At 37.1% G+C, this 14,896-nt stretch overlaps 1 protein-coding gene across 12 annotated transcripts in view; it reads left to right on the top strand.

The window, feature by feature from the left end:
* The first annotated feature begins 1,173 nt into the window (after positions 1–1,173).
* LOC129420586 (calcium-activated potassium channel subunit alpha-1a) overlaps positions 1,174–14,896 on the top strand; it is an 81,937-nt gene continuing 68,214 nt past the window's right edge. For 4 of the 12 annotated variants that reach the window (XM_055175585.2, XM_073867240.1, XM_055175579.2 and 1 more), the window contains exon 1: positions 1,175–1,893. In XM_055175585.2, coding sequence (XP_055031560.2) covers positions 1,600–1,893 — 294 coding nt within the window. In that variant the 5' untranslated portion in view covers positions 1,175–1,599. Of the gene's footprint in view, positions 1,894–14,896 lie in introns of all 12 variants that reach the window. The other 8 variants (XM_055175580.2, XM_073867241.1, XM_055175578.2 and 5 more) reach the window with 4 other exon arrangements.

Here is a 14,896-nt window from a genome sequence, read left to right as displayed (position 1 = left end):
AACAAGATATAATTCTTAACCAGTAATATAAATGAAAAAATCCTAGCAAGCCTCAGATGTAGTCAAGTGATCCTAAACAGGGTGGAGTGATGTTTGTTCATGTTTATTGTTTTGTTTATACAGTGGATGATGTGGGAGTCGCAGTTCTTCTGTACGGTCACCTGGGGCCCGTACCATGAAAATGGTTAAACAAACTCAGGGTTACAGGATTAGTTTCAGGTTGACAAAACCAAGCCAATGTGCAGGCCTTGTTGGTAAAAGCTATTTTCATGGTACCCAAAACCCAGGATTTGCACAAACTAATCCTAAACAAAGCTGGCTAACCAACTAAACCAGCTTCATGGTATAGGCCCCAGATGTCGTGAGATGTTGTGTCTGTGTGATGATTATATAAAGATTACACATGAAGTGACGCTGTTCTTCAGCAGCAGATGGAAGATTATTTTTTATCAAGCAGAAGAGAAAAGAATTAACTCCATGTTAATCCACAATGAGTAAATATATGTTTCTCTTTAAACTTACAAAATATCAATTCACTAGCCAACCTCCCATCATCCCCCTGTGATTAAAAATCGATTTAAATATAAGTATAAATTTAGCTTTAAATATAAATGAAGACAAGCCATCCTCATGCTGTAAAATGTTTATTAAGTCACTTTCTCAAGTGTGGGTAAACCTGTAAATTCATTGTGTGAATCCTTTGTTTTGGTTTCCACAATATAGTAATAATAAATGTTTGTATCATTGTGTTTTTTAAATCAACAGATTCCTGAGTTTTCCTTAATGATTCATGTGAGTATAACACTTCAATGGACAAATATTTATCTAATAAACCTACAATATAATGGATAAAAAAGATATACTTAAAAGTGAAGTAACTAAGCGAATTGATTATCAGTTTAACTGCAAATATAGTGTTTGAACTTTAGTTCTGTCCAAATAAAAAAAGGCTATTGTAGTTAAACCATGGTTAATTTTCATAGGGGTTAAATAAATAAACCATTAAAAATCATTAAAACGTGAGAAAAGAGATGAATATTTGAGTTGGAGACGTTTAGATGGACTGGCTCCACCCTCCGGTACCTGTGAATGTATGCGTAACGGCGAGAAACGCGCACCGGATGAGCTGAAAAACCGAGCTGAACGCAACACGTTGCTGAATGAGAGAGTGAGTGAGTGAGTGAGTGAGTGAGAGAGAGAGAGAGAGGGAGAGAGAGAGAGAGAGAGAGGTGATCGGGCAACAGTCTGTACATCGGAGCGACGAGGATAAACGCGTCCAGTGGCGCGTATGCGATTGATTCACAACCAATATACTAATAAAATCATGTGGATCAGGCGATACATCACCGCACGGCTTCATTTAAAGACGCGATGACGCGTTTGAACTAGTTTGGTGCGTTTCGAGGACGCAGCGCGTTACTTTTCCATATATCAGCGAGCGCGTCACCGGTTGCGCACAGAGACACAGCGGCAGAGAGCGCGGCAGTCAGCGGGAAGAAAGTGCGCACGCACGGGCACGCACAAGCGCGGACACCCGCTCTGTAAACATGGCTGATGGTCGTGCGCGGGGCGCTGCCGTGATCTCCAGACACGCACTCGATGCTTCCCGTTAAAGAGGATCAAGACCGTGATGCTGATGCGAAGCGGCTCTCCACAATAATGACCTACTTCATTAACGAGCATTTAAAATCGGGCCCGTCATCGGTTCGGAAGATGGACGTGATCATCCCGTACACGTCTGATGTGCCCTGTGACACGAACGGTCAGCGCATGTGGTGGGCTTTCCTCGCTTCATCCATGGTCACTTTTTTCGGGGGTCTCTTCATCATTCTGCTGTGGAGGACTTTCAAGTACCTGTGGACTGTGTGCTGCCACTGCAGGGGTAAAAAGAAGGTAAAACACATCAACAGCACCTGATCCACAAACAGTTTGGACACACACGACTGAATTACAGTATATATCTCATAGATCTTTTGATCAAAATGCCTGTGCAGCTTTGTAAACATAATACGGTGAATTCTTCCTTTCTATAATTAAGTAATGAGTTTAATAAGTTACTATAAATGATTAGATGAAAAAAGTTTTTTATAGTCTGTAAAATATAACGCATTATTAAAAACATTAGTAGTGAAGAAAAAGCAGAAGGAGAGTTCAAGAGAAAGTCATGACAGTATGGAGTCACTGTGAATACTGTGATGAGGATCAGTGTTTAGTGTCTTTTATAATGAACGTTAATATTTGAGCTGTGCTCTTGTGGACTGATGTAACTTTTAATAGAAACATAACATAATATGACATAAGTTGACTTTTGTGCTGATGTAAAATATTTCAGGAGCTAGATACCACTGGGAGCTTTTTAAAGACATTTTAATATAAATGCATACAAATTGTTTATATTTAATATAATATTTTGAATATGAATTTCAAAAACCACACAGAACCAAGAACACTAAAGAAGAGTTATTAGGAGTTTGTGTGTCTTTCACATCCGTTCCTTTAGTCCATCACTTCATTTAGCATTTCCATCATTTGAATTAAAAGCTCTGGTATTATTTAATGCTATTGTTTGTGATTGTTTACATACAGACTGTTATATTCAGATGTGAGATTTCTAAACAAGTATTTGAGCAGAATTTCCTATAAACTGAGTGGTTTCTAAGTTGTTTCCATGTAGGCTTTAGCAGACGCTTTTGTCCAAAGTGACTAACAAAGGTTAGGAAACGAATAAAAGCGATCTGTCAAAGGGAGGCAAGGTGCTAAAGTTTTCTAAACAATACCTGTTGAGAGAAAAGAAAGAGTTAGTTTAGGTATTAAATATACAACGTCTCCGCATGACAGACTCTGCACAGTTTGGTTTAGGGAGAACGAGGATAAGGCAATGGCCGGCGCATGTTTTTGGAAATCGACGCACTGAATCCCTTACCCCAACCAAAGTGAAACCCCCCGAGCACCATCAAAAGCATGAGCATCTGTGCAGAGGTTCCTACTAGTGTATTTTAACTGGTTGCTAGGGTGTTGCTATGCGGTTGCTTAAGCTGGGGACACACCTAAGGATTTTCACAAAGATTATGAATGTAATTTGGTCATATCAACTGATCATTCTCAGTCTTTTCCAGTTGTGCTCGGTCTTAAGATCAAATCATTAAGTGTGTGTTGTCTAAAGATTCTAGTCTTAGACTTTCTCACAAAGATCTTATCAAACGTGTTTAATATTTGTGACTAAAAGTAAAACAAGGCGGCAATGCAGAATGTCTAGTCATGACTAATCAGTCATTAAATGAGTTGCGCAAGTTTGTGCTACTTTCTGACTGACAAAGATTAAAATCTGCTCCAGTCACAAAAAACAATCCTTAAGTGTGTTGTGTCCGGTCTTAGATTGTTTTAGCAAGTCCTTAGGTGTGTCCACAGCGTTACAAGTTCAACTTTAAATCTGTATGATCTGCTCTTTCATGTGTTTTATCCAATCAAACAATAGTGACAAACAATGAAGCACATGAGGTAATAGTGTTGGGGACGAGACCGCCTATGTCTGTGAAGGGTCGAGACTACAGTCGAGTCCAGGTCGAGACCGAGTCCTTTAGGATTTCTGTGCCAAAGTTTACTACTACTGAGTGCACAAATGTGTAAGAAATAGTTACAGTCAAATTTTAGCAAAGTATTTGTGAAGATTTTCAAGTCTTCAGTGTGTTCCTGAAAAACTACAGCTGGGTAGCAGAGCTTCAAGGAGCATAAACATGAAATGTGTGCAACCCATTGTGATGTGATGAATGAAACACTGTAGGTTGAGGTTAAAGATCATTTTCATTAGTTTGAATAACATACACTGATGATCTGTGAACAGTAAGATCATGATTTCAATGTTTATTATCAGTGTTGAAGTTTGTGTATGAGCTCGTGTCCACTGAGACGGTGCTGTAGATGTGTTTATAATAAATAATAGACTAATACACTTATTATATTTAAAAATAGTACAAGCACACAACAAACAGTAATGTGTTGGAATGAAGTAAGCGAATGAATCAAACTGTTGTGATGAGATCAATTAAATGTATGTAATGGTTGGAGCGAGACGCTTTTCTGACAGCTGAGGAGTTGTGAGATCTTTGCTTGCGTTTTTCCTCGTGTTTGACATGGAGCCAATGGTCAAGAATAGGATTGAGTTTTCACTGGCATTGTGTAGTACACACACACACACACACACACACACACACACACACACACACACACACACACACACACACACACACACACACACACACACACACACACACACACACACACACACACACACACACACACATACACACACACACACACACACACACACACACACACACACACACACACACATGCACGCACACAGCTGTTGCTTTCATTATGGTCCTGTCAAACATAGCTGTGTTAGTTGGGCGAGAGATTACTGAACAACTCTTTTCTCAAGTTTAATTGGCGGCTCAGCCCTGATCACGGCACAAACACAGCTTTGATTTAAAATCCTAAATGTTTTATTGTGTGTCCATCAGTAAGGCCACACGTTGTGCTGACACACATCATAATTTGGTTGTGTTATATTTGCATTTAGGTGTATATCTTATATATTTTGAGGGCATGACGTCACACAACCTGTCTGTGTTAACATCTGTCTGATTTGACCGGATGCATTCATGCTACAATTCTGTAAAGTTTGTTTGGTTTTGACATCAACAACAAAATGTTATTCTTGTTGTCTTTTAAAAGTTAAGACCAGACTTTAAGCATGCAGATATTTTTCACACGTTACTGCGGATATGGCTGGGGAGCGTTTTATCCATCTTTGCTTTTTAGTAAAGAGAAAGGTCACACCGTAATGTGCCGGTTTTCTACATGTCCCCATGTTATATGAATATGCATGTCAGAGGTCACCAGACTTGTATGCAGCAAAATGCTTTGCACGAGCTTGCGTGGATAAATGGAAGTCAATGGGAATGAAAAGTGTGAGCGCCCCTTCAAGTGCTTCATTGTCATTAATATAACTTCACAATAGAACACAAATTGACAATTTTGGGTTAAATGTGACCCGATCAGTGAACATAATGATATATTCTGTTTATCTTCTCTCATGTTATGGTTCATACATGCTTATTCCTCAAGCCATCATGCCACATGTGTGTGTGTGTATGTTTTACAGAAAAGCACAATTACATAACTGGATACTTCCCAGCTCAATAATGAATATGCTGCCTGTTGCCTAGCAACAAGCAGCTGATTCACACACAGACACACACATGCACACACAGACACACACCTGTTAGAGTGCTTGTTTTTCACCACAAATGTGCAGAATCTACAGATGTCAAAGTAACACAATGACGCACACTCTTATATGATGATCAGTAGGGCTCATTGTTTATTAATTGATGATGTTAACTAGATTTGTCTTTGAAGTACTCAATAGCTACAATGTTGCAGTGTTGTGGATGGTTGCTATGAAGTTGCTAGGGTATTCTAGTCAGCTGCTATGGCTTTGCTATGTGGTTGTAACTCAAGTTATTACTAAACAACCCCTGTGTCCCAACTCACATACTATTGATCCTAAACAATATTTAAAATTAAAATGAGTAGAGGAGAGCGGGACACAAAGTAACACTTTTTGTCTTTGGCTCTAGTTAGATGAATCATTTATTTACCCAATCAACACAAACATCTCTAATACAAATGAACACTTAAAGTTTGTTTGTGGGATTTACTGTTATTGTACAATTACACAGAAGAGTGACAGGAGTGCAAACATTACCCCATAGGTGAGGTTCATTGTGACAAACAGAGAGTTTGTTGTAACACCTGCTAGAAAATTGAGTTTAAACACAAATAATTTAATCAAATTCTGTCTGTCTCGTACTAAAGGTGGATATCGTTTATATATCTGCCTATAATCAGGGTTCCAGGGTCCTTGAAAGTTTGTAAATCTGGTGGGAAAATTCAAGACCCTGGGAAGTTTTTGAAAATATACATGCATAGATACAGGTCATTGAAAGTGCTTGAATCTATTTTATGCAAAAAGTTTTCTGAAAAAAAAAAAATCCAGATTATTTCCTGTGTAGTGTAGGATAATATCATAAAAATTGTTAAGCACACGTGCTAAACTGTTCACTTTAAATGCTTTTATCTTCTGCATGTAAATGTTGATTCATACCAAAATGCTTTTTTGCATAGTTGTGTTTGACACTTGAAAACGTCTCGGGTTACGTATGTAACTGTTGATCCCTGAGAAGGGAACGAGACGCTGCGTCTCCATTGCCATATCCTGTGTCCCTGTAATGCCGTCTTTGGCAATATTTCAGATAGCGATATACTTCCTGGCTCACGCATCACCCTGTCTTTGTCGTTAGGCCTCACCATTGGTTGAATTTTATATACACATTCAGACGCACTTATGGCGCTTTTCCATTGCATAGTACCCCACGGTTTGGTTTGGTTTGGGTCGGGTCGGCTTACTTTTGGGAGCTTTTCCATTAGGTGCAGTACATGGTACCCGATACTTTTTTTCGTACCACCTCGGTTGGGGTTCCAAGCGACCCGAGCTGATACCAAACGTGACGCGAAAACACTGTAGATCACTGATTGGTCTGAAAGAAACGTCACTAAAATAACAGCGTCATCGCTAGCTTTACCTGTGCTAGGCTAGCTTGCGCTGTCTCGAGCAAACATGTTGTCATCTGAGCTCTGCTATAAGTTCCCAAACACCCTTTAAGCGACGAAAAACATCCACATGTTGAGAATCAGGAACACCATAACAGTTTTTTCCAGGCTTGCAGTTTGTGGCAGAACATTCGCGACGAGCACGTCAGCATTATATGCTTAAATGCAACTTCATTGAGGCTCAGCGGAGCGCCGTCGGCTGACGCCGCGGGTGTTTGAAACTGTCATGTGATACAGAGGTAGTGATAAACGCGATGTGCAAACATCTATTTGTGGTGGCCAATTTTAATTTTGTGGCGGACTGAGAAATAAATAAATGTATGGGAATGTAACAACGCTCTCCTCTCACTTGTATGATGTCACAGCTGTGGGCAGCGCAAATATAACGACACGCCTAAAATCCCTCCCACTGCGATGTGATACTAAACTCGATGGAAAAGCTAACTACGCCAAAGTGAGGTGAGCTGACCCGACCCAAACTAAACTAAACCGTGGGGTACTATGCAATGGAAAAGCACCATTACTTACCCCTGGAGGCGTCCCCAAAGTGTCACCGCAGTGACGCAGCACGAGTTCCCTCGAAAGGGAACTTTAACAATGTATCTTAAAAGGTAACACGATGTAACCTTGCTCTCACTTGAAATGTATCCCCACATTTAGTCCTTGAATTTGAGGGTATTAGACCTGGAAAGTCCTTGAAAGGTTCTTGAATTTGAAGTGAACTAAGGTGTGGGAACCCCCCATAATAGATAGATATCCACACATTCATTCATCCATCATCCTTCATCTAACCATCATTGTATTATGCAGCAATGCATAGAAATATATTTAAGACAAAGAATTATAATAGTGAGTTTATTTCCCCTGATATTGAATTAACAGTTATCATTTTGATGAACAGTATTTACATTGTTTTCATTTTTATTATCATTGTATACCTGAGACTGTGTGACAACTAACCCCGCTGTGTAAAAATGTGTTTAATCTCATCTATTAGTTACTAGGAGTTGCTGACATGTTTTAAAATGCTGTGATGTTTTACTGATTAAAATAATATAAGGTTGGATTCGGTGACTTACACACAGAAATAAAAAAAACATTAGATGAAGAAATTTACTTTGTTCACAGTCTTTGTTCAATATCTTAACCAAAACACATCAAAACTTTTTATAAATTCACAGGAGATCTTCTGACAGTAAGAGAAAAAGACCAAAAGCACGGTCCTGTAGAAATATAGCAGTCGTGTTAATATTAACCCTGTGTTAGTTTGTGCCCCGCTCATTCTCAAATCATAGTGTGGTCCACACTTCTGTAGTGTTTGTATCAACAGTATGCACTCAAATATATTTTCACATCACCAAACATTTGGATACTTTTAGTATAAGTAGGTGAAATAGGATCCAGGAAATCATTTAAGTTTATAATGTGAAGGGCGCTGGTGTAGAATAAAGTAAACGGTGTTAACCCTGAGCGTGTGTGATTATGAACTAAATAAACCCTTTATCTGTGGCGTCCTGTTGACTTTCACAGTAAACAGTAGGTTTTAGTTTTTTCCATATGTAGCATGAAATGTTAAATAAACACACAATTCAGTGCTAACTGTTAATAGTGCACCACCTATAGAAGAGTTTGTGTGTCCCTTTAGTTTTTGTATGCGTCATATAATTAAATACTCGGTCAGTTTACTGTTCTGTATCTGTATAGATGATCACAGGTGTACAGTCAAGCAGATAAGATCTGTTTCCAAACGCTCACATCAACAAACAGAGACCTTCTGTCCAATGGTAACATGTTAACCGTGATGCTGACCCACTGTTTGACTTACACACAACACACACACAACACACACTCACACACACGCACACACATGCACGCATGCATTTTGTATATATTTATTATTATCTGAGGTAAATGTTGTCTCTATAACCTATAGAGTTGTTCTCAGTTATTGTGTTGTGTTTTGTGTAGTTTTGTGTTCATCACATTACTGTGTGTTGTGTGGTGTAGTGTGTAGTTTTGTGTTCATGTTTGCCGGGTGTGATGAGTGTTAGGGTGCGTGTGTGTGTTTAAAGTGTGTTATTGTTTTGGGGAGGATGAGGTCTGTCTGCACATTGTCTGGCATGAGGATAAAAGCACTCTCTCTCTCTCTCTCTCTCTCTCTCTCTCTCTCTCTTTCTGTCTTTCTCTCTCTTTCTTTCTTTCTCTCTCTCTCTTGCTTGCTCTCGCTCTCTCACACAATCTCTCTGCAAATCACACAAACAGTCCCATTAGCTAAACACCATTAAGAAGGAGGTCACTGCCAAATCTACTTTCACAATCCCTCCCTCCCTTCCTCCCTTCCTTCTCTTTCTCTTTGTTTCTCTCTTTCACTTTATCTCTGAATGAACAACAACTTCATAGATTGTAACATACAGTCTGAATCACATCTGTGTCTGTATTTGTCGTGCAATGTTTGTCTGAAACGTGCATTACATCAGAAAATAATTCACAGCATAATCAAGTTTTTAATTGCAACAAACCTCTCATTTGCATTTAAAAGGACACACTCAAACGGCAGATAAAAATGATCTGTGTGGTATTTTGAGCTAAAACTTCTCATATGTACTCTGGGGACACCAAAGATTTATTTGACATCTTAAAAAAGTCTTGTGCCATGGCCCCTTTAAGTTTATTAAATTAAATGATTGGCCAGTCACTACATTTGTAGATTTGTTATTTTAAAACATATACTTTATTCATTTCATTCATTCATAACATGCATAAACAGAAGAAAGAAAAGAAACAGGATGAAATTTTATAATATCTGTCACTTATTTATGCACATGTAAAGAAACAAAAAACAAACAAAAAAAAACTATATAAGTGGATCAACCCCAATCCTCACCTCAAACACCAAAAATGATCAATACTATCTATCTTTATATCTAATTATCATCATCTTAAGCATATTAGTCCTCATTTTTCTTATAACCTTCCTGTATTTTTTTCTTATACAAATTCTTAAATTTACAAACACTTTTGCAGCACTTCAGTTCATAGTCCAAAGTGCTCCAAAGTTTAACCCCATAAATGGACAATCACCACATTTGAAAAACTTTACACATTTTTATTTAGTATTTTGCCTCTAGCATTAATTTTTGCACATTTATAGTTTACATTTTTGGTCCCATTTGTATATTTGTTTTATATTTAGCGAACTATTGTGGTGACTGGTGTCTGTACGTGTGTGCTTGTGAAAGTTGTGTTCTGGATTTGTGCGATGATGTTGATCAGCGTCAGGTCTTTAGAAATCATATGCATCAGTTTGTATAATGAATGCCTGCACTTTCTCTGTCAGTTAATTAAGTAAATGGCTCTGCGGTGAGCTGTGATTTATGGATTATTATTCAGACTCTGATGGATATGAAATCAAGCCGGCCAAGAGCTGAGATGGAGAAAATGTTTTCCAGAGAGTCTTTAGAAACTGTGTCCATTCAACGAACACTTGTCAGAATAACTCACATTCATAAATGAGATGATGTGATGGCTCCCGACAGCCTGATTAATAATAGGACTTTGCTTTATGAATGAATGTGATTTTGCCAAATGAAGCATTTCTCAGCTCAGTTTTGCTCCTCCAGATGGAGCGGTTTTGAAGGATGCAAGTGCATGAAGAAGAGTTGATGTGATACAGAAGCATTAGAAAGAATTGAGATGCATTGCTGTTTATTTACATGTGCTGTTTACATAGAGAGTGATCTGTAAATCTGATAACTATATCTGATAAGCTGCTGTTATCTGACAACTTTACTGTACTGTGTTACTCCACCGCTGTGATCCAAACATCAGGATTTACTCTTTAAAATGCTGACAGTGCATTTCATTTCATTAGCCTTTTGATAAATCTCCGCTGGGACGCTTGATAAAAAAGTTTCTTAAACATCCCATTTAGATAAAAGTTTTGACTTATCGCTGTAGCTTGGCTCTGTGAATAGTAATTTATTATGTCGTGCAAAAGCACTAAGTCTCATTTGCATATACAAAAGCATTTATCCCATGAGAAACGACAGGGATTTCATTTAATTACGTTTGCTGTGGTGCTGAAGCAGATTCGTTTGCATTTCCATTCATCTGAAAAGCTCTTCTGGCTCATCTCACTCGATGTACGTGACCTGTTTGCTGTCATCTGTGCTCGAGGCTTCTGGCCATGTGTTTTTAAAGACCATCACCTGAGCTTTAAATGAAGGTTTTGTTCCTGTAGCTCAGCATTGCGGTAGCAGCACAAAAGGTTATGGGTTCAAAATCCTATGCAACATAATGTTTACCATGTAAGTCGCTTTGGATAAAAGCATCTGCCAAATGCATAAATGTAAATGACCAGCATATATTTTCAGAACTTTAAACTAGGGCTGCAAAACCATTAATTGTGACTAAATGCTTGCAGAATAAAAGTTTTTGTTTACATCATATATGTGTGTGTACTGTGTATAATAATTCTGTATATAAATACACTCACCTAAAGGATTATTAGGAACCCCATACGAATACTGTGTTTGACCCCCTTTCACCTTCAGAACTGTCTTAATTCTACATGGCATTGATTCAACAAGCTGCTGAAAGCATTCTTTAGAAATGTTGGTCCATATTGATAGGATAGCATCTTGCAGTTGATGGAGATTTGTGGGATGCACATCCAGGGCACAAAGCTCCCGTTCCACCACATCCCAAAGATGATCTATTGGGTTGAGATCTGGTGACTGTGGGAACCATTTTAGTACAGTGAACTCATTGTCATGTTCAAGAAACCAATTTGAAATGATTTGAGCTTTGTGACATGGTGCATTATCCTGCTGGAAGTAGCCATCAGAGGATGAGTACATGGTGGTCATAAAGGGATGGACATGGTCAGAAACAATGCCCAATTGGCACTAAGGGGCCTAAAGTGTGCCAAGAAAACATTCCCCACACCATTGCATTAATGAAAAATTAGGTGTTCCTAATAATCCTTTAGGTAAGTGTACACATGCATGTATTATTTTAAGAAAAAAAAAATATGTATATATAAGGTATTTATAAGTATATATAATATAAATTAGGGCTGGGCATAGATTAATCTAGATTAATCGCATACAAAATAAAAGTAATTTTTTGCACAACATATGAGTTTGTGCTATGTGTAATTATTATGTATATATAAATACACACGCATTCATGTATGTATTTAAGAAACATTTACATGTGTATATACATTTATTTATATTTTTATAAATTCTATATTATATATAAATAAAACATTTCTTAAATGTATGTATATATGTATATGTATATATATATATATATATATATATATATATATATATATATATATATATATATATATATATATATATATATATATATATATATATATATATATACATACATATACATATATATATATATATATATATATATATATATATACATACATATACATATATACATGTATATGTGTGTGTGTGTGTGTGTGTGTGTGTGTGTGTGTGTGTGTGTGTGTGTGTGTGTGTGTGTGTGTGTGTGTGTGTGTGTGTGTGTGTGTGTGTGTGTTTAAATATACAAAATATTTACACATGGCACAAACTCATATTTTATGCAAAAAATTACTTTTATTTTGTATGAGATTAATCTAGTTTAATCTATGCCCAGCCCTTATATAAATATAAAAATGTGTAAATATACATGCATGTGTGTGCATTTATATATACCATATTTTCTGGACTATAAGTCACTTCGGAGTCTGAGTCGCATAAGTCAAAATGCTTTTTCAAGAGGAGAAAACATATATAAGTACATGTTAATGTAATATAACTATTTATTCACCAAACACAATAGCATACAGAACATACCTGGGAGACTGAATAGGCTAAATTAACACGACAAGCCAAATCAAGTTCAAAAAGATCATGAAGTCATTAAGCATCACTGAATCCATTGAATTAAATAAATACAGTAGCAGCATATAGCGGACCCTCACGGCTGTAGACGGTAATGGTTTCTCTTGGTTCATACGAAATAATTTTGACATATAAGTCACACCTGACTTTTTGCAGCCCTAGTTTAAAACATTCTCATTTTAAACCGACTGACACAAAATGATTTTCATCCGACAAATGCTTCATCAAGTTTTTTCTTTCCTTGTGGGTGTCATCCAAAAGCAATCGGGGGTCAAGAGCTCTGTGTTGATTTATATTACAGGAACACTTGATGTACTGTAATGAGTGACCTCTGCCTGGATTAACCTCATGAGTGAACAAAGACCAAAGTCTGAGAGGTTTTTATTATCCACCGTGACCAAGAAAAGTAAAAAAGTCAGGGCCCGTATTCATAAAGAGTCTTAATGCAAAGAGTAGCTCTTAGTGACGCAATTCTAAGAAAATTCTTAGAAATGTGGGCGTTTAATTAAACTAAAAAATCAATTTATTCGTGTTTTTATTAACACGACTATTAAATTAAAGAAAAAATCCTAGTAAAGAAAAAAGTAATTCAGAAAGCATCTTAACCCTTAAAAGAGGTTTTAAGGTCAAAATTGTTAGGAGCACCGACGAGGACTTTTAAGCGGCTTAAGAGTTTTTAGCAACCAAGAAAGTGGATAAAACATGAAAAGGGCAACAAAAATTGTTTCACACAATGCATGACAGTAAGTTAATAACATGCAACACATTAGATCGTGCAGGAATCATGTTTGTGACCGATCTTATTAGAGACAAAATAATATAATAAAGCACCAGAAATAAAAGTAATCACTACATTAACTACACTAACAGATTCAGTAACTAGAAAAAATGCAGCAAAGATGATTTAGGTCAGTAATCACACAAACTTACAGAACCTTGTGTCGCTGTTTATTTCCTATCTAATACATTAAAGGCGGAGTCCACAATGTTTGAAAGCCGATGTTGATATTTGAAATCACCCAAACAAACACGCCCCTACCCCAATAGAATCTGGACCTTCTGTTGATAGACCCGCCCCACACATACGCAACCCGGCATTTGATTTGATTTGATTGGCTATAAGTGTGTTTTGGTAGTCGGCCCGTCTCCTTTTCCAACGCGTTTTTCAAACATCGTGGACTCCGCCTTTAAGTATGACATTAATATATATAAAGTATACCTGTAATTTCAAACTGATGGCTAATAATAGATCCTATATTTAATAGCACTCTTTTTTTTCCTTTTTGGACAACCAACCAATCACAGTCTTCAAAAGATTGTGTCAGACATAGCAACCGATTCAAACCCACCTCCTCACTAAGATAAAAGTTTTTGTTTTTTCCTTACTCAGAGTTGCTCCCAGATCAGTCCCGAATCGCTCTTAAGCTAAGACTCCTACATAAAAGTTTTTAAGCTAAATTAAGAGTTTTCTGAGAGGACTCTTATGAATACGGGCCCAGATTATTTAGAAAAGTGACAGCTCACCTCCCTTAGCAAGTATAGTGGGTGTTAGTGGTTTGTTCAGATTAATTTGAGTATGAGCTTTAGTAACAGTGATCCTTGTTTTAGGATTTCACAGACATAAACTGTTATTTATTAACACATTTCATTTACATAGAGAAATGAGTAGTGAATGTATTGATAATGTATGAATCATTTAGAGAAAGATTAATAGGTTCAGGAGGATTTTCAGCTGTGTGTTACTGACAGATCTCATCTCTTTAAATCATGAGGGACCTTTTTACAGCATTAATTGGATGGAGGGATCTCTGCCATCACTGCTGGCCATTTCTCTTTCAACTTTGCCATCTATTAAATCAAATATTTATAAAGGCCGAGGTCATTAAGCTGGACAGGACAGCGGTTATCATCATGTTCTTCATCAGGTTTAGAAGATCTCAACTGTGCTAGTTAAGGTTCTGTCTTGTCCTGTTACTAACCAATCTTTGCCATGCACAATATAAACTTTGTCAAACAGGTGACAGGTGTTCATTGGGATCTTTAACTAGAAACTGGTAGAAAATGTAAATATTGATAAAGACTCTGAACACTTACACTGAAATATATGACACTGAAGTCTGGACCACAAAACCAGTCAAGCGGGTCTATTTGTAGAAATAGCCAACTGTGCATTGTATGGGTCAAATTTATTGTTTTTAATGCCAAAAATCATTAGGATATTAATTAAGATCATCTTCCATGATTATATTTTATACATTTCCTACAGTACATATATCAAAAATGTATTTATCATCATTAGTAATATG

Source organism: Misgurnus anguillicaudatus, chromosome 4 (assembly GCF_027580225.2).
Source record: "Misgurnus anguillicaudatus chromosome 4, ASM2758022v2, whole genome shotgun sequence".
NCBI lineage: Eukaryota > Metazoa > Chordata > Actinopteri > Cypriniformes > Cobitidae > Misgurnus > Misgurnus anguillicaudatus.
The sequence above is the reverse complement of the archived record's forward strand: the minus strand, read 5'-3'. Positions and strand labels throughout refer to the sequence as shown.